Source organism: Zalophus californianus, chromosome 8, assembly GCF_009762305.2.
Source record: "Zalophus californianus isolate mZalCal1 chromosome 8, mZalCal1.pri.v2, whole genome shotgun sequence".
Lineage (NCBI taxonomy): Eukaryota > Metazoa > Chordata > Mammalia > Carnivora > Otariidae > Zalophus > Zalophus californianus.
Genome location: NC_045602.1, coordinates 22667817 through 22688292, shown reverse-complemented (window position 1 = coordinate 22688292; position 20476 = coordinate 22667817). Strand labels below are relative to the sequence as shown.

At 40.7% G+C, this 20476-nt stretch overlaps 1 protein-coding gene across 1 annotated transcript; it reads right to left on the bottom strand.

The window, feature by feature from the left end:
- Nucleotides 1–69: 69 nt before the first annotated feature.
- GPN1 (GPN-loop GTPase 1) lies at nt 70–20316 on the bottom strand. The gene is given in 17 exon segments (XM_035728903.1): nt 70–1541; nt 2991–3098; nt 7250–7283; nt 7285–7341; nt 8195–8234; nt 9648–9730; nt 11048–11194; nt 11829–11874; nt 12829–12923; nt 13116–13194; nt 15029–15066; nt 15767–15808; nt 15810–15834; nt 16635–16674; nt 19373–19466; nt 19553–19559; nt 20169–20316. Coding segments are annotated over 17 exon segments (1122 nt in total). The 5' UTR covers nt 20273–20316; the 3' UTR covers nt 70–1458.
- Nucleotides 20317–20476: the final 160 nt, after the last annotated feature.

The following is a 20476-nucleotide window of genomic DNA, read 5'->3' as shown; positions in this document are numbered from 1 at the left end:
TTTTTTTTAAGGAAGCATTCAAAGCACTAAGGGGAAAAACCAAGGATGTTCAGAGTCTTGCTTTGCAAATGGTTTCCTCTTGAACAGGTTCAAATTTTTACTAGTGCCTTCTAAGTATAGAATATTGAAATTAATATCTATAGGTATATAATCTATAGGTGCAGAACACTGAAATTAATACTTAATGGCAAAATAAAATGCTTTTTAGAATATTTACATTGGAGAAGAGGCACCAGATGGTCAAGGTTAGGTACTCTGATAAAGCAGGTCATTTTAAGATACCTGAGATTCTCCTGGCCTGGAACTGTCACAGGCTATTTTAGCTAGAGCAGTTCTCAAACTTAACATCATGGGAATTCCCTGATAGACTTAACTAAAACAGATTTCTAGGTCCCACCCCCACAGTTCCTGATTCAGGTCTTAAGTGTGTTTTTAACAATTTTCCAGGTCATGCTGATGCTTCTGGTCCAGTGATCACACTTGAGAACCGCTGAATTGGAGTACAGATTAGGCAGGGATAAAATTCCTTAAGAGAAATGCACTGTTTTAAGACACTGTGAAGAATGTGGAAGGTTTGCCTTACCAAGGCTATTATATATGGAATGTGCACCTTACCCGAACCCATGGTCTTTGAATAAATCACAAAGGATACTTCGCCTTAAAGTATAACAGAAACGGTGCCTAGCTCTGTACCTGATTACTTGGTATGTGTACATGGGAGACTTTAGTAAACATCCCTGCTTTACTGAGACAGGTTTGGACATGTGGCTTTAAACCTCTGTGTTGAATAGAAGCGAACCTACTTGCAATTACATAATTTTCTTATTTGAAATTATGACAGGCAGGCTTACAACAAAGTTAAAATTATCCAAGTCATCATCCAAAGCAGGATTCTTATTCATTAGTCATATGTTTTGCTCACTTTCTTCAATGTACCCGTTGTCCATAATGAGTTACCCCCGTGTGAGGCACACTTTGTAGCCAACATTGACTGGTTGCCAAGGAGACTCCACTGCCACCCTGGGCAAGCTCATGTTTCCTCTCCCTTTCGGCTAAAAAGAGAGGAACTCATGGTACAGGGTCAAGGGCAAGATGCTGGGAAAGTAGAATACAGACCCAACCTGACAGAGATTTGAAGTGAAAAGTTCTCGCTGTTCCATCCATCAGCAGCAAAAATACTTGAGTTCAAATGATAAAACTTGAAGCTTTAGGCTTGAAGGGATATCAGCATCCAAGAATAGTCAGAATATCCTTCCTTGCATAAATCCAAGGGACAGGCCAAGGGGAACTGGCATCTACCTGCCACGTCCAGTGGTTTTCTATCCCTGGCTGCATCTAAGTCAAATTTCCCTATAAGAGAAACTGCTAACTCTGAACAAAATTGTCCTTTATAGTAGCCGCCAATCAGAGGTTAGGATAGTTCCTTCACAGAGTTCCAAAATTCTGGACTTCTAGAAACTACTTGTTTCTCTTCCAATACTGTGCCATTGATTCTTGCATAAAATTCTGGAATGCTGGCTCTTCACGGCTTTCCTCTGTAACTACAAGGAAAAAAAGGTCAATTCTTTTTAACTTTCCCATTAGACAAATTAGAGCTGCTGTCACCAATCCATCAGAAATAGTACTCTGCTTCTAATAAACTACGTGTTCACTCCTCGCAATGAGGAAATATCTCCCAGAAGCATACTCTATTTATCACGTTGCCCAAAAGGTAGTTTCTTTCACCTGTAAATGCGGAGAATACCTCCCTCATAGAGTAACTAAAATGAGGTCCCACTCCTAGGTATTTTTAACCAAGAAAAATATATAGAGCAACTTTATTCATAATAGCTAAAATCTGGAAACAACCCTAATGGCAATCAGCTGATGAATGGATAAACAACTTGTGGTAAAAGCCACATCATGGAATATTATTCAATAAAAAGAACATACTTCTGATACATGGATGGTTTGTAAAAGCATTACACGGACTGAAAAAAAGTCAAATCCAAAAAGCTAAATACTGTGATCCTAATTATACAACATTCTGGAAAAAGCAAAATTAAAGGAACAGAAATCAGATTAGTGATTGCCAAAAACTAAGTGTGCGGGAAGGGGACTGAATAAAAACAAGCAGGGGAACTTGAGTATGATGGCTGTTACAGGTGCACATATATTTGTTAAAACTCATCAAACTGGGGGCACCTGGGTGGCTTAGTCGTTAAGCGTCTGCCTTCGGCTCAGGTCATGATCCCAGGGTCCTGGGATCGAGCCCCGCATCGGGCTCCCTGCTCAGGGGGGAGTCTACATCTCCCTCTCCTATTCCCCCTGCTTGTGTTCCCTCTCTCACTGTCTGTCAAATAAATAAATAAAATCTATAAAAAAATAAAAAAACTCATCAAACTATACACTTAAAAAGGGTGGGCTTTACTGTCTGTAAATCGTACCTCAATAAATCTGAGTCAGTGAGGCAGTTTAGATGTTAGCATCCAGCAAACTGGATGGTAAAGAGAGGTTTGCTCTTGGTCATAGCTAGAACCAAAAAGGGTTGTTTCAAGAAACAGATTCTGTTCACAGTCCATAAAACTATGCCAAGTGGAACCCTTTCAGGTTTCCAGAGCCATTCTATCCTCAGTGTTACAGTCCCTTCTAACTGCTTTTGGTCTGCTGAGGCCTCCTTATGCATTCTTCCCCACCCCCCACCTCATGTATTCTTAAAACAGTAATTACACAAAACAAAAATCCTGGATTTCTCAAATTGAGTTAGGACCTAAAGATGAGAAGACAAGAGACTAACAAAAAGCCTGTAATGAGCTCAATATTAACCATTCAGTAGGAAGGCCAGGAACTCAACATATGGAACTCTTTCCCGCTGCTGTATCGGGTACCATCTTTCTCTCTCCTGTCACTGGCTGCATCTATATGGTTTCTCTCAACAAGAAGCTCCTGAGCAAACAGTGTGGGGATAAGCAGCTACTCTCTTCTCATGAGCCACCTCAGCCCCCTCTCACCTCTGTGGTCAATATCATCAGTATCACTGTCTGCTTCCTCAGCCTCTTCATCCAAAGTTCCCCGAGTCAGGATCAAGTCAGAAGGGTCAAGTGCAGGAGATAAGCTGTCTATGGAGAAAACACCTGTCAATAGCATGTCATGAACCTGTGTCTCCTCCAAAAGGTGATTTTGATTCAGTAACTATGATTATAAATTAGCAGGATGAAAATGCTCATGATAAAGATAAATGCTGACTCTTACCTCTTCTAAATGTATTATTGTTAATTGTTAATACCACTTAACATTTTTACAGTAGTGTAGTTCACAAAATGCTTTCAGGATCCCAGGAACCCAAAAGGTGCTATTTTTAAGCTGAGGAAAATAATTCTCAGGTAGCTTGTCCTGGTAGTAACAGTCATTTTAGTAGCTCACAGCTTAGAAGAGGCTATAGTTTTTCCTATGAAGACTAAAGATATCTGAGCAGATGCAGTGTGTGGTGAGTCAGCGTAAAAGCGTAGGACACTAAGGAATATTCCTGGTGGAAATTTAAGTTCTGAGGGTCTGAAGAGAATAGATGGTGAAATGACAGACAGTAAAGGAGCGAGGATATTATTCAAGAAAAAGAGGGAGGGAGGAAAATGGGAAAGTAAATATACTAATAGAGGCAAATTCCCTACTCGGGGAAACTGAACAAGGGCTAAGTGCCAATCAAAGTCGAATCACTTCATTCCTGTGCAGGGAATTCAGCCTGCGAGGGTTGGACTCAGACCCTAAAGCGATGCCCAGTATCCTGGAGCCACAGGAGGACATGACCACTCTCTTCAGGAGTCTAGTTGGGGAGAAGTCAGCTGGGGATGGAGGAGGCCAACAGTGGCAACATCAAGGGGCACAAATGTCAAGGAGACTGTGGCCCTGAAGAAGGATGGTGACATGGCGTGCTAACAGTCAGTGCTTAAGTCTGTGCCCAGCTATACTTGTGATTTTCCCGAAATAATTTACTGCAAGTCCCAACCTTTAACAGGTTATCTGAGTATGGAAGACCTTTTGCAGCAGATTTAACATTTGCTACTTCACATATTCTTGAGTGATGAGCACAGAAATTTGTGTCACTGGGGTGCACAACAAAGACAGCCAGGTGAGTTCACATAACTGGTAAATCCCGCCAGTTTCTAGCATCTCCCCCTCCAAGTGGCTTTGCTGTTGTCTAGTCAAGATAGAGCAAAAGCTTTCATGAACAGAACTTCATTCCTTTAAAGGCCAGTCCATCCATAAGTGTGGGTGGGTGGGGGCGCATAGATACTAAATATGAGCACCAACCTAGAAACCCCTAAGAATCAATGACAAAATTAATTCAAACAGTAAGAAAATTCAGGGGCACCGGGGTGGCTCAGTCGGTTGAGCAACCGATTCTTGGTTTCGCCTCAGGTCATGATCTCACGGGCCACAGGATCGAGCCCCACATTGGGCTCCTCACTCAGCACAGAGTCTGCTTCCAATTCTTTCTTCCTCACCCTCCCCCTCTGCCGCTCCCAACCCGCGTGTGTACTCTCTCTCAAATAAATAAATCTTTAAAAAATATTAAAAAACAAAGAAATTCAGTTAAGTAGCAAAATAAAAAGACTAATATATGGAAATGAAAAGCCTTCATGTACACAAACATAACCAGTTAGAAGACACAATGGTTCAGAAAATCCCATTTTCAACACTAACAAGATAAAATACTTGGAAAATTTTAACAAAAACTATGCAAAAACCACAAGGAAAAACTCCTGAAAAATACAAAAGTACACTTAAAAATATAAACATACTCCTTATTCTTGGATAGGGAGACTCAACATGAGTCTGCAGTTCACCCTATATTAACGTACATAATGCAATACTAATAAAAATACCAAAAAGTTTTTTTAGCAAACTAAATGAGTTGATGCTAAAGTTCATGTGGAAAAACAAACATGCAAGAATAGCCACGGAAACACTAAAAAAGAAAAATATGAAAAGGGACTAGCCATGGCAGACACTAAAACATTCTATACAGGCCCTACGTAATTATAACAGTGTGGTAGAGACACATAATAGACAGTCCAGAAGGATAAAATGGGAAGTCCAAAAATACACCCAAGTACACATGGGACTTTAGTATACCATAGAGGTAGCATCTCAGATTGCTGGGGCAAAGGTAGACTTTTTGAGAAACAGTGCAGGTACACCTTTATGAAAAAGGTAACACAGACCTATACTTTACACCATACCCAGGAATAAACTCTAAATGGATCAGGGATCTAAATGCAGAAAATGAGGGGCACCTGGGTGGCTCAGTTGGTTAAGCCTCTGACTCTTGGTTTCGGCTCAGGTCATGATCTCAAGGTCATGAGATCAAGGCCCACTTTGGGCTTCGTCCTTAGTGCAGAGCCTGCTGGAGATTTTTTTCCCCTCCCTCTCCTTTCCCCTCTGTTCCTCCCCCCTGCTCACACTGGCACGTTCTCTCTCTCTCTCAAATAAATAAATAAAAATCTTTAAATGTAGACAATGGGGTGCCTGGGTGGCTCAGTGGGTTAAGCGTCTGCATTCAGCTCAGGTCATCGTCCCATGGTCCTGGGACTGAGTCCCACATTGGGTTCCCCGCTCAGTAGGAAGTCTGCTTCTCCTTCTCCCTTTGCCCCTTCCCCCAACTCATGTTCTCTCTTGCTCACTTGCTCTCTCAAATAAATAAATAAATAAATGAAATGAAACCATACAAGTACTACAATAAAACATGAGTAAATTCCTCTTTAACATAGCATAGGTAAGGGATTCCCAATTATGACTCAAAATCCAGATGCAGTAAAAGAGAAGGCAAGTAAAGTTGATTACATCAAAACAAAACAAAAACTTTCACCTGGCAAAATAACACCACAGACAAAGTCAAAAAACAAGTGACAAACAGAGAGAAAATATTTCTAACAGGCATCACAGAAAATGGATACTATCCCTATTACATTAATGGATACTAAAACTAGTGGGTAAACATGTGAAAATTAGAAGGATATTCATATGGTCTCAAAGTATCACCCAACAAAAGACTTATTATAAAGGGAGAAAGAACTTTACAATGAAAAACCTGACAGACACCACTTTAAGCAAGTAATCAAAATTAACATCACCAATGATGGGACAAATCTACATCGTGGGCCTCGGATGTCATGCATGGAAAAATCACAACTTCTCACTTCTGTAAAGTGCTGCCACCAATGAGCCACCTGAACTGAGTCCTGAAGGAGTATCAGACAAATCCAAACTGAGGAACATTCTATAAAATATCTGTCTCATACACTTCACAATTGTCACTACCATGAAATACAAAGAAAAACAAAGGAACCATTCCAGATTAAAGGAGAACAAGAGTCAAGATAACTCAATGCAATGCAGATCCAGGATTTTCTCCTGCTACACAGGGCAAATGGCTACATCTAACTAAGGAACACATCAGACAACAGTTACCAGTTAATTTCCTAATTTTTAGTCATGAGCTTATATAAAATAGTATCCTAGTTTTTAGGAAATAATACACTCAAATATTCAAGGATAACATTCAAGAGTAAGTCTATAACTTATTCGTAAATGATTTCGAAAAAAGGAATATATATTTTGTTTATGTTTATATGCTTATATATACGTCATACATAATGAGAAAAAGAGAAAGAATGAAGTAAATGTGGTAGAATGTTAACATTTTGCAAATCTGGTTGAATGGTATACAGTAATTCTTATACTAGCCACACAATTTTTCTGTTAATCTGAAAGTAGGTCAAAATAAACAGGAAAAAAAAAAGGCAGGGGGTGGAGAGTAAAAAGTATTTAAGAAAATTGTAGGTGGGGGGATGGGGTAATTGGGTGATGGGTGTGAAGGAAGGCACTTGATGTAATGAGCACTGGGTGTTGTATGCAACTAATGAATCACTAAACTCTACCCTGAACCTAACAATATACTGTATGTTACCTAACTTTAAATTTTTTAAAAAAAAAATTTAAGAAAATAGAGAAGATATCAAGTATCTTGCCAAAGTAAAGCAAAAACTACCTGAAGAGGAAGAATTCAAAGTGGTATAGTTATATACAAGTTTCAGGAGTTTATCTTTCCAAATCACACACAAAGTAAATGTGATATAAAAACTAGATACATCAATCTCAAACACCACTTTATCTTTATCCTTTTCTCTCTCTTAAACGTAAGTATCTTCCTGCTCAGTGGAAGTAGGCATGTCCTCCTTTTAGTTCCTAACACCAAGAGACCCTCCAGTACCTGTAGCAGTCCCTGTGTCCAAGGCTACAGAGCCCCAGATCTTTCTGAAGGCGTTCCAGTTGTTCCTTCTGCTGCTGGCTCTGTGCACTGGCCTGCGCAAATAGAGAAAAATATCTTCATATTAAAGGAGGAGTCCTAGGGGCACCTGGGTGGCTCTGGCAGTTAAGCGTCCAACTCTTGATTTTGGCTCAGGTCATGATCTCAGGGTTACTGAGTGTGGAGCCTGCCTAAGATTCTCTCTCTCCCTCCACCCTCCCCCCACACCCCCACACTAACGCACTCACTCTCTCTCTCCAAAATAAATATAAATAAAATAAAATCTTTAAAAAAAAAAAAAAGAGCCCCGAGTTAGATGCCAGACTTCTGACAAGAGATGACTAAATATACAAATACTAGAGGCTATTTATAGACACTGAGGCAGGTAAGAAATGGCAGATACAGAAACACCAAGCAGCGTGGGCCCAGAGGAGCACAAGTTCAGACAGGAGGGCTCTGCAGACAGAATTAGAGGTTTCAGAAATTGGACACAAGAACACATCAAAAGAACCCTCAAGCAGACATAGCGGTGGTAAGGGGCCCAATGCAGCTGAAGAGGGCAGGCCAAGTGATTATTTGGAATAAGCACTGTGAACCACCTCTTTTTTCCTTAAAATTCTATAACCAGTCTTTAAATGAGCCTCGGGAGTAGGAGGGGGGGGCCCAAGAAGTGCTTAGCAAATGTAACGGAAAAAATCAGATTTAAAAAACTTCAAATAAAGAGAAGAAAAATAATTAAGGGGCCCTTCTGCATCTAGACAGCACACACACAAATTTACTAATTTAAATAACAAACATCTAAAACATACACTGATAGCCAAAACAAAAGCATTTATGGCAGGAGGATTAGTACATGGTTTGAAGTTATATCTTAGTGGCCCAAAATACACAAATAGCCTCCTCTCTTACCAGTGACTTCTTCAGACGTTCATATTCAGGACGATACTCCCTGGAAAGAGAAAACACTTTCTAAATTCCTTTATTTAATAATCTGTCCTGCCCACCCCCACATCACTTGTATTTTCCTAGGTCCCTGACAATAACAGAAGACCTTACTTCACTGAACATTATATGTCACAAGTCTTAGTCATGGAGATTCTACCCTCTGGAATTAAAAGTCAAGGTGCTTGCCCCCACCCTGAAACCAGCAAAGAGACAAAAGACTGCTGGCCTGGAAAGATTAACTCTGGAATCCATGACTCATGAGCTCATCATTTGTTCGGATAAAACTAAGATGAATAAAAGAAGGGAGGCCTGGGGTGCCTGGGTGGCTCGGTCGGTTAAGCGTCTGCCTTCGCCTCAGGTCATGATCTCAGGGTCCTGGGATCGAGCCCCACATTGGCCTCCCTGCTCAGCAGGGAGCCTGCTTCCTCCCTCTCCCTCTGCTTGTGTTTGTGCATGCGCTCTCTGTCAAATAAATTTAAAAAAAAAAAGGGGGGAGGCCTGTTGGGCTCAGGAAGCCCAATATGTAATTATGTGGCTTATCTGGGCAGTAACAAAAGGATACAGAAGAGTCTATCCTAAGACTTTGGTAACACACAGAAAGACCCCTTGTCTGATGAATCAAAATCAAAATAATGTGTCTAAAAACCACCATGTGGTTGTTAGAATCTTGCTAAGTATGAAGCCAAAGGAACATGCTAGTAAGTGGCCAATTATCATGCCACCAGCCCAAGGAAAGTGCTCTCATTACACTTTCCTGTAAGTAAACAGAATTCCAGTATTAACCGTGCTAACAGTAATAACAACCATTTATCATGAAGTGTGCTTGCTACAACGTATCAGCAATTGTGCTAGGTGCACAATATCTTCTCAAATAACGCTCACAACAACCTTAACAATAAATGCTATTATCCCTGATCTACAAATGATGAAAACTTGCTAAGGCCACTCATTTATTCAGTGGAGAAAATAGAAATCCAACCCATGTCTGTCTGACTCCAAAGTCTATGTTCTTAATCCAGGGTCAGCCAATGTGGCAAACAGGCCAAATCATGGCTGTTTTTGTATATAAAGTTTTATTGGAACACAGCCATGCCCATTCATTTGCAAATTGTTTATGGATGCTTTTGCCCTACAATGACAGTTGAGCAGTTGCAACAAAGATCATATGGCCCACAAAAGCCTAAAATATTTACCATCTGGCTTTTTACAAAAAGTCTGAAGACTCCTGCTCTTAATCATTCAATACAGCGAAGGTTTTATACTATTTTTAAAAAAGTTAATGGGGACTTGTTATTCCTAAGTGTACACATACAGATCCAGTACACATACACAGGGCAAACATAATACCTGTAACTGCTACCATATCAGATTGTAGGTTACTAAAAACGTCATCAACAGGATTTTCCTTTATCCTCACCTTTCATATTCTTCTGCAGCACTGGTGACTTGCATGAAGAATTCATCTAAGCCTGTACCCAGAACAGCAGACACACCCACCACCTGTCAAAAGCATCAGTAACACTGAGGAAATTGTATATTTTTAAATGGTGTACATTACTTTGTTCAAATAACATAAAATCTTCATAAAAGTTGTTTAGATACTTCAAGAAGTCTCTGACAAAGAGTGAAGCTAAAACAAAACAGCACACATACTCAAAAGCCATGGAAAGATGTCTATGGAAAAGAAAGGACTAGAAAAAAAAGAATTAGGAGAAACACGTAGCAAGACTCGTTGTCTATTCCCTGTCAAATCCAACCACTGTTTTCTATAAAAATTAGTATCGCAATGCCTTTGCTTGGGCAACTGCCATCCTCCCCGCCACCCCAACACACTTTTGCTTACATAAATCGTACCCTTCCTGGGTGCCTGGGTGGCTCAGTCAGTTAAGCATCTGCCTTCGGCTCAGGTCGTGACCCCGGGGTCCTGGGATAGGGTCCTGCATTGGGCTCCCTGCTCAGCGGGGAGTCTGCTTCTCTCTCTGCCCCTCTCGTGTGTGCGCTTTTTCTCTCAAACACGCATACACCCACACAAAAATAAAAAAAATCTTTAAAAAAATAAAAAATAAATCGTACCCTTCCTTCAAAGCATACCTCTAATGCTATATCCTCCAAAATCCTGCATTTCCAGAGTGATCTGCCCCTTACCAGCATGAGCCTCAACCTCCAATCTTCATAAGGTCCTTACCACAATATATCATGTTTCAATTCTGCATGTAGCCCTCTCTTCAAACTAAACCATAAACTCTGAAGGTACGGTCTTTACCTTATTTATCTTTTTTAAGTAATCTCAGTGCCCAAAGTGGTGCTCAAACTCATGACCCTGAGATTAAGAGCCAGCCATATATTCTAATGACTGAGCCAGCCAGGTGCCCCTACCTTATTTATCTTTTAAACCTCCAGTTTTTTGTTTTTTTGGTTTTTTTTTTTTAAAGATTTTATTTATTTATTTGAGAGAGAGAGAATGAGAGAGAGCACGAGAGGGAAGAGGGTCAGAAGGAGAAGCAGACTCCCCGCTGAGCAGGGAGCCCGATGTGGGATTTGATCCCAGGACTCCAGGATCATGACCTGAGCCAAAGGTAGTTGCCTAACCAACTGAGCCACCCAGGCACCCCTAAACCTCCAGTTTTAAAACTGAACAACACACAAAAGAATGGAAAAAAAAAAAAAACCATAAAACTCCCATTTTTATAAGTAATGCTTAAATGCTTTTTTTTAGGAAGGTAACGAACTTCTTTTCTAAGATAGGTTCAAAACCAGCCCTATGGATTAAGAGGTTGTCTGAAGGAACTGTCAGCATAAGGAGAGGAGAAAGTTTACCCTAAGTGCGCTGTAAAATTCATCTAACACCAGGCTCATTGAACGAGTCAGGTTACTGATGTATGTAGTCTCTTGATTCAAGGCATCTTGGAAAGCCTCAAAATCTTGCATCCATTCCACTGCAAAGCTGTGATCAATGATGTCAGTCTGTACCAAAGAGGAAGTCAACTATTAGCAACCAGAGATATGCTTAGATATTAAACATCAAAAAAATTTTAATTAAGTGGCGACAACAAAGCAATTATTCATATATTTTTTCTCTGCTTCCGCATTTCCTCCTCCACTACAACAAACCATAAAGGGCCAAGACTACTGTAAATAATGAAATGAAGATATGTGTTCTCTTGGTTGAAGCAGACCCTTCACTATCCACTGCCAAGTGACCATGGCAACAGTAGATGCGAGCATATTCTGGCTCTGAAGTCATGTAGTCTCTTGAATCCTAGCCGTCAACCCAACAACAGTGAAGTTTTCTGTTTTAATTGTGACTGCCAATAAACTAGCAGCCCCTCCCCCATATACAATGCAATTCTGAGGGATAACCTATACACTACAGTTGAGAGGCTACTCTATCTAGTTTAAAAATACTTTGATGAGAGCCACTGATAAATATTCATTCAATCTGATTGAATCTTTTTCCTACAACTGCTCATGACTTTGTTTCAGATAAGTTTGAATCTGTTCTCCGACATGTGAAAATCCTCACCTACCCAAACTTTCCAATAACACAAGGTTCTGATGAAAAAGAAATACTGAACCACAAAAGGAAGGATCCACTTACTTTATTCATAACCACAATGAAAGGCAGCTTGGTTTTGTACAAGATGCTGAAAATCAAACATCAAGACACTATTAGTAAAAACACTTAAGGCTCCTGCTTGCCCAGTGTCAGTCTGTTGGAACTGAGTAAAGAGAAGTGGAATGGGTTCAGACTCCACATATACATATCCATTCTCACACAGCCCTCACAGTTTCCTCTCCCAAGAGGAAAAACCATCACCTACCATCAAGCAAACAACACACACACATTCTCTCTCTTTCTTGGAGTAATAATGCTTTGATACTGATCTTGTTTTTTGTGTAAGCTTTTTTTGTAGGGTTGTTTTTACCAAATAACTGTCTTTTAAACAATAAATATGGAAGCAAAAAACGCTACCAATCATCAGATTTCTATTTGTACTAGGATTTCTTGAATCTAACAAGAAGGGGTATCCCTAGTCATATTAGAAGGCACAAATGCTGGTAATGGCTTTTGTGTACACCCCAAATAAATTCTCTCAGATTTAGTAACAGTTTGCCTTGTTCCTATGTCTACTGCACTCACATACCCTAGTGAGGCATGTTCTTCTGTCCCCAATGACTCCAAGTTGGGGCAAACTTGTGCTTTGTGGAATTATAGATAAATCTCTTTATTCATAAGCTCTCATATTATAATTTAACTCTACATGTCATAACAAAGAAAAGGAGCATTTAGACCAGAGGGCTCTATTCTATTTAGACTTGTTTCATTCAACTGGGAGCAACTACCAAAAGGTTCATATTCATACACGACCTGTTTCTATAACAAGCAAGGGAGAAAGATGAGAAGCTGCTCATAGAGAATGCCAGCACATGTGTCTCTTTTCTCTTCTAACCTCTCCCCAGCTCACAACTACTAAACTGAGGGGCACATCCGAATGAGCACAAATCCAGGTTGGTAAGTACTCGGGACTCAAATACAAAAGAGAAAAGAAGAGGCCTCCTCCCTTGATTTAAGAGCATGCCCACCAGCAATCAATTACCTGCAGGCATAGAGCATATTGGACATGAAGGTCACTGGGTTGGTACTTCTTGATGTGTCCATTACATAAATGACAACTGTTGGAAATGAGGATGCCTAAAGCCACAAAATAATCACAGCCTTAGTCAAAGGGCTCATGACCTATCCCCAAACTCTTTTCCCACCTTCCTTAGGCAGGGTATACAGAGCTTCCATAACTCCCTCCCATATAAGGTCCCATGCAATAAAAAGATGCTTAAGCAGTCTAGCTCTCTAGTTACTCTCAGTAACCAGACCTACAGTACTCACCAGGGCCTCAGTGATGATTGTCCCAGAAGCTGACCACGTGAACACTTCAATCTGTCCAGGTGTGTCAATCAAGACATATCTGTGTCAAGAAGGACCATTAAAGAAGTATTACACCTGTGTAATGCTGAAAGCTATTCCAGCACACAAAACACTGAACATCTGGTTATCCAAGATTGGAACCTCTTCACACTGTCAAGTCTAATTTCCTCCCACTGCCCTTAAAACGTATACCATGTTCCCCTGGGCTTTGTTCAATGTCCAATATTCATGCTACCAGGCAGGAGCAGCAGTCCACAAACTGCTGCAAATGATCACAGAGGAAACTGTGATAGTTTTAGAAACACACTGCATTAAAAATGAGAGATAAATAAAACGAGAAGGCAAATCTCTTGGGAAACCATCTGGTTTCCTGGGGTGGAGGTGGGGGTGAAGGTGGAGGAGGGGAAGGAGGAAAAGAGAGAGAGGGGAGTAATAGCTAAATACAGGGTTTCTTCTTGAAGTGATGGAATTATTCTAAAAGTGACTGTAGCTATGGTTGCACAATTCTGTGAATACACCAAAAGCCAACAGACAGTTTAAATGGTATATGAATTATATCTAAATAAAGCCTGTTTTTAAAAATGAGCAAAAAATTTTGGATAGACATTTCTCCAAATATATACCAATGGCCAAAAAGTACATAAAATGATGTTTAACATCTTTAATCACTGAGGAAATATAAATCAAATCTGATACCACAAGGAGACACCACTTCACACCCACTGAAATGGCTATAACCAAAAACAAGGACAACAAGTACTGGCGAGGGTGTGGACCAGGACCCCTCACACGATGCTGGTGAGAATGTAAAATAGTGCAGCCACCCGGAGCCAGGGTAGGAAGGGAGAATAACAGGAACTGCTAATGAGTATGGAGTTTCTTTTGAGGATGAAGAGAAAGTTCTAGAATTAGATAGTGGTGATCAGTACATAACTTTATGAATATACTAAAAAACCACTACACTGTATACTTAAAATTAGAGTGAACCTTTGGTACATGAATTTGTATCTCAATAAAGCTGTTATTTTTTTTTAAACTACCTGTAGTAGTTTTTATAAAAGCATTTTTGTGAAACACCTTATCCATCCATCCTTCTATATATATATGCATGGAAACATGTGGAATGAGTCACTGATAGTAATAATGGCAATAATATGCATAATATTTATATAACAATACTATATGTTATACATTATAAAATAATGTAACACAATATAATAGTAATAATGATGATAGTTACTTCTACTGGGAATCAGGGTGAAAAGTTTCATCTTTTAAATATTACACCATGGTTTTAATTGTCTAAATTCTTTTTAAGATTTATTTTTTAAACAAGGGTTAGTAAGGTGTTTCAGAGATTCTAATGCCAACAAATTGATTTTCCCAAGAGAAGGCAGGTAGACAACTGAATTTGGACAAAGTCTCAAAAATACCTCCGGGGCACCTGGGTGGCTCAGTTGGTTAAGCAACTGCCTTCGGCTCAGGTCATGATCCTGGAGTCCCGGGATTGAGTCCCGCATCAGGCTCCCTGCTCAGCGGGGAGTCTGCTTCTCCCTCTGACCCTCTTTCCTCTCGTGCTCTATCTCATTCTCTCTCTCAAATAAATAAAACCTTAAATAAAAAAAAAAAAATACCTCCTAGGAAACCATGGGCATATATGACAGTGATTGGGGGCAGGATACTATTAAATTTAGATCTTCACCGTATATCACCTTAATGGGTTGTTTTTTGTTTGTTGTTTTTTGCCCACTTTTTCTTTTCACTTCTAATGGTTTCATCTCAATCTATACCCCTTCAGAGTTTGATGGTATCCTGAAATCCTCGAAACATGTCAAGTACAGAGTAATAATTGGTGTTAAACTGAAATCACTTACTTAGACATGTTCTGGGCCTTCTCAATAAATTTCATCACCTAAAAGAAAAAGATGCCAATTACAACAGGATCCATTTCAAACACAAAATCATCCTTTCCAGGGTGGCCCGCCTTATAGGCACTATCAACTATCAATCTCTGTGTTCTCAATCTTAGGACACCAACTAATGAACTAAACTCAATGAACTAAAGAAACACAACCACACCAGCAGCACTGCCACACCCCCGAGTATACTGCAAGGGCCTGAGAAGCTAAAGATGGTCTGTCACTGCAGGGACATATCTCTTGGTGCTTCAGTAAAATGTTCACAAGCCTGTCTCACGGAGTGACATCAGGGTAAAAAAATCAGTGATTACAAAACACTCTTATGGACATAGGTGATAGAGAAAAACTTAAACAGTGACAATTATTTGTCACACGTAAAAAGCCCCCTTTATCTTTCCATTCCATGCCTGCTAGCCCATCCCACTCCCCAACCCTCCATTCCAACCTCAAGGTGACACAAGCCAAGATCAAGAAAAGAACCTGGATTTTTGTTTTATTGGCTGTCACAATGTTAAATGTGAATGTCTCACAACACTGATCATCCTGTCATAACCTCCTCTGTCTACCAAAATGCTTAACTTATTTTCTATGTATATGCAGGTTTATTGCTCTTTCTCAACGTGAGCAAGCCAAGGCATTTAAAAGTCACAGGTTTTTACACAGCCATGCCTATAAAAGTAAAGACAGACATACCTGATCAAATCTGGTAGCAAAGAGATTGAGTGACGTCACTATAACCACCATTGGGCCCAAGTCCATACCTGGACACTAAGTTGAGGATTTAAATAGCTAAATCCTCAAGATCAGCTTAGATGATGAAATTCACACTTAGGATATCATTCACACAAACAGCATTATAACATTAGTGTTCCATGAATGGATACTGGCAGCTAATCCTTGACAAACCACACAACCTTAACCTCACAAGGAATTTTCATTATCCTCGTTCCTTTATCATTTTGGGGACGCTGAGGCAAAATGAAGAAATTAAAGTGACCAAAATGTAAGACACAGATGCATCTGGCAGTGACAGCTTAATAGCATTAGCCATTAAGATCATCTGACAATACCATTAAGATAGCACACTCCTGGCTCTGATCCTCACTGGTCAGTCACCCTGCTGATTAGAATCAGTCTATCCACCTAGACCCACCTACCCGGAAAGTACACATTTCATGCAGCAACGTCCTAAGAGCTGGTCCTACTTCTGAGCTTCTCAGTGTCAGAGGAGGTGGTAGCCTCCAAGGCGACACTACTTTATGGGACCAGGCACAGCACCAGCTAGCCTCTCACCCTCCATGCTCTCCGATTACAACAGCCCATAGTCTGGGAAGATGGTAAGAAAACTGAAACCACAAGCTGAAACAGTATTTCTAATCACCTATAATACCTCTGCTCACATTCATCTTTCCAACCTCCTAATTAAATTACTTTAAAGCAATTACATGCTTTTGCTAGTATATTTCACAAAGAAATGCAAAAATACTCTCAAGGCCACAAAAGACAGACAGTAACTAGTCAGGGATGAGTCAGCAGCGAGGCAGATGCTGAAAAAGGATACTGTTTCATGACTTCTTTATACTTCACAGTGTCACGAATATCTGGGGGGGGGCGAGAAAGAATTCATTGGAATTTAACAGAAACAATATAGCTTGAGACCCTCCACCAATGGCCTCTCAAATCATCCCTGCTTCCCGAGGAAAAAAAAATAAGTTTCTCTCTTCGTATCTCAGTTTACTTTTCAAATTTGTTTTCTAAATTTTTAAGCTAAGGTCACTGAACTGTGACAGGGGAAAAAAAACAAGATCGTGAAGAGAAGAACAGGGCAGAAGATGCCCTGCAAGTACCTCTCTCCCAGCAAGAAGCTGAATCCAACCGTTCAGACTTCTCTTGTCTGCATTCTCTTCTACTAATCCCCCCAGTTTCACACTGGTTTCCTTCCTTACAAAAGGTAACTGGGAAGTGACCCATGAAAAATGTTAGCTAGGAGATCAGAAGTTATGGTAGAAATGGTCTGAGACAAGGAGAAAAGTTTTGTTTTTTTTTTTTAAGTAATATGGCCAAGCTGGGTTTTGGGGTTTTTGAGATTTTTTTTTTTAACTTATTTGAAAGAGAGAGGAGAGAGCGTGCGCACACGTGCATGAGCAGGGGAAGGAGCAGAGAGGGAGGGAGAGGGAAGGGAAAAAATCTCAAGCAGACTCCCCACTGAGCTGGAGCCCAATTCGGGCTCAATCTCATGACCCTGGAGATCATGATCTGAGCTGAAACCAAGAGCTGGACACTTAACCGACTGAGCTACCCAGGCACCCCAAGAGAAAGTTTTGTACAAATTAAATACCTTATCAGTGACCATACGCATAGAAAAAGGCAGCTAAAAAAAAATGCAGAATTGCTGAATCACTATATTGTACACCTGAAACTAATAAAACATTGTATGTTAACTATACTGGAATTAAAAGAAAAAGAAAAGAAAGAAAAGAAAAAGGGAGATAAATCAAGAAAAAAGTTTCTTACTAACTGCCTACTGGTAACAAAGGTAATGCAGACATGATTTTTCAAAGGGAATTAATACATCCAGTAATATCTAACTAAACCTGTCTACCAGCCTGTAGACCCCACCAACTATTAGAATTCCATCTTTTTTTTTTAATTTAGTGTAACTGACATATAGTATCTTACTAGTTTCAGGTTTACATTCATAACGATTCGATATTTTTATACATTTCAAGATGATCTCCACAATAAGTCTGGTTATCATCTGTTGCCATACAAAGTTATTATATTATGGACTATATTCCCTATGCTGTACGTTATATCCCCATGACTTACAGTGTACCTAGACATTTGTACCTCTCAATCCCCTTCACCTATTTCACCCGCCTCCCAACTCCCCCCTGCTCTGGTAGCCAACAGTTTGTTTCCTGTATCTATGAGTCTGTTTCTGTTCTGTTTTGTTTTTAGGTTCCACATATAAGTGAAATCATAAGGCATTTGTCTTTCTCTGTCTTGGCTTATTCACTTCACATAACACCCTCTAGGTCCATCCATGTTGTCCCAAATGGTAAGACTTCATTCTTTTTTATGGCTGAGTAATTTTCCACCACATCTTCTTTATCCAGTCATCTATGCAACAGATAGAAGTCCATCCTCTAAAATAGGAGATACCAACTTTTTCCCAAACTCTTCCCAAATGATCTCTGCTTCTTAACAAGGTTTCCCTTATTAGTATGATTGGGTTACAAGCAGCTTAACAGGATTAAGAAGAGACACAGAGGGAGAGGATTAGCACAGTAACAGCCAGGAAATCAGGAGGCCCCTATATCCTATCAAGAACCATGACAATGAATCATATCCACTCTTAATTTTTTTCACAGTAACAGATCCTCTGAAAGTCTGATGATAACTGGAAACCTCTTCCCAAAACAATTGCATATATGCATATATACACACATTTTCCCATGTAACGTTGGGAGTGGAAGAAAGGTTCCTATGGATCAGTAAGTGAACTACCACACAAGAACCCTTAAACTCTAAACTTTTGAGAAAAGAAACTAAACAAAACAGGTTTATGTATCAGAGCCTGCTGAAGGTTTTATGACCTTGAGGTGAGAGGACTGTCACTTCATTATCCAAAAAAACAATAACCTGATACTCTCTGGTCAGAAAGAGGGGAGAGATAACAGTGAGAGGTAAGGAAATAAACTTACTTAGGGAAAGGAGTAAACAAAGAAAATATAAATAAGGGAGAAGGCTTGTTTAGAGATTCTAGGAATTCAAGGAAAATGAAAGTAGTTTAGAAAAATGAAAATAAGGGGCACCTGGGTGGCCCAGTCAGTTAAGCATCTGCCTTCGGCTCAGGGCATGATCCCAGAGTCCTGGTATGGAGTGGGAATGCGGCTCCCTGCTCATCAGGGAGTCTGCTTCTTCCTCTCCCTCTGCCCCTCCCCCTGCTCCTTCTCTCTCTCTCAAATAAATAAATAAAATCTTAAAAAAAAAGTAAGAAAAAAATGAGGGCGCCTGGGTGGCTCAGTTGGTTAAGCGACTGCCTTCGGCTCAGGTCATGATCCTGGAGTCCCGGGATCGAGTCCCGCATCAGGCTCCCTGCTCAGCAGGGAGTCTGCTTCTCCCTCTGACCCTCTTCCCTCTCATGCTTTCTATCTCTCATTCTCTCTCTCTCTCAAATAAATAAATAAAAAAAACTTAAAAAAAAAAATGAAAGCATTAAAGACTGGTGGGCTGGAAGCTTTCCATTTTCTGAGGGACTTCACACAATTTACACAGTTCTGACAATTTACTCACCAATATTGGCAGGAAAGGGTACTTCATGTACAGCTGGGTCCAGATTAATCACATAAGGTGGAGAGCCTTGGCTATGTAGATGTCCAGTAAGCCTCTGCAGAGATATGAGAAGAGGGATGGAGTGAGACAAAGAGGGAATGAGAAGGGGCCAAGATTCCTGTATCCATCATACCTGAAGACTTCTACACTTCCATTTCCCTCGACCTGAAATATTCGTCCCCAATATCCACCTCCAACATTCAACTCTCATAAATGCTATCTCTTCTTTATCACCCATCTAAGAGAGTCTCCCCTACTCTCGATCACTTATTTACCTGATTGGTGTGAGGTTTTTTTCTATCACTCCCATTAAAATATTAGCTCCCCAAAGCGGGAACTTCGCCAAATTCAATCTCTGTATCTCCAGTGCTTGAAACATAAGAGCTGCGCAAGAAAAAATTCTTTAGTAATCTACACCAAAAGCCTGTATGCTAGCACTGTATTAATTGCCAGTTACATGTAAGCCTCTGCCTTCGAGGAGTCGGCAATTATACCGGTAAGACAATTCCAGAAAGTGGTAAGTTGTACCAAATATGAACTGAGGGTGCGAAGAAGAGCGCCCTAATTAAACCAGGCTAAAGTCCAAAAAGGCTAGCCTAAGTAGGAACCGGTGTTGCTGGCAAGTACCTTAAAGCCACACGCGGGTCCCCTCCAACTCGCCCGAGAGACCTCCCTCCCGTTCTCCCTGGCCTTCCGCCCACCACTGACAACCTCTCGCGTGCACCTACTACGCCCGCGCCGTGTACGTCACCTGTACAAAGGTGGTTTCCCAGATCCCGCCATTCCCAACACTAACAGACAAACTGAGGGGCGAGGACCCCCCGAAGCCTGCGACTCAGCAGCCTCTGCGGGCGCCGCCATCTTTCTCCTGGCTCCGCCCCCTCTACCATAGAGACGCTGCGTGCCTAGAGAGGCTGAGGTGACGCTGGGGGCTGCGAGAGAGGATAGAACCCACTAGCGCTAAAGGGAAGACGAAGGGGCGGGCCGGGCGCCAGAGCATCCTAGCCTCCAGCCAACTAGCGACAGTGGCGGGGAAATGGAGGGCTAGAGAGGGCCAGGAAAAGG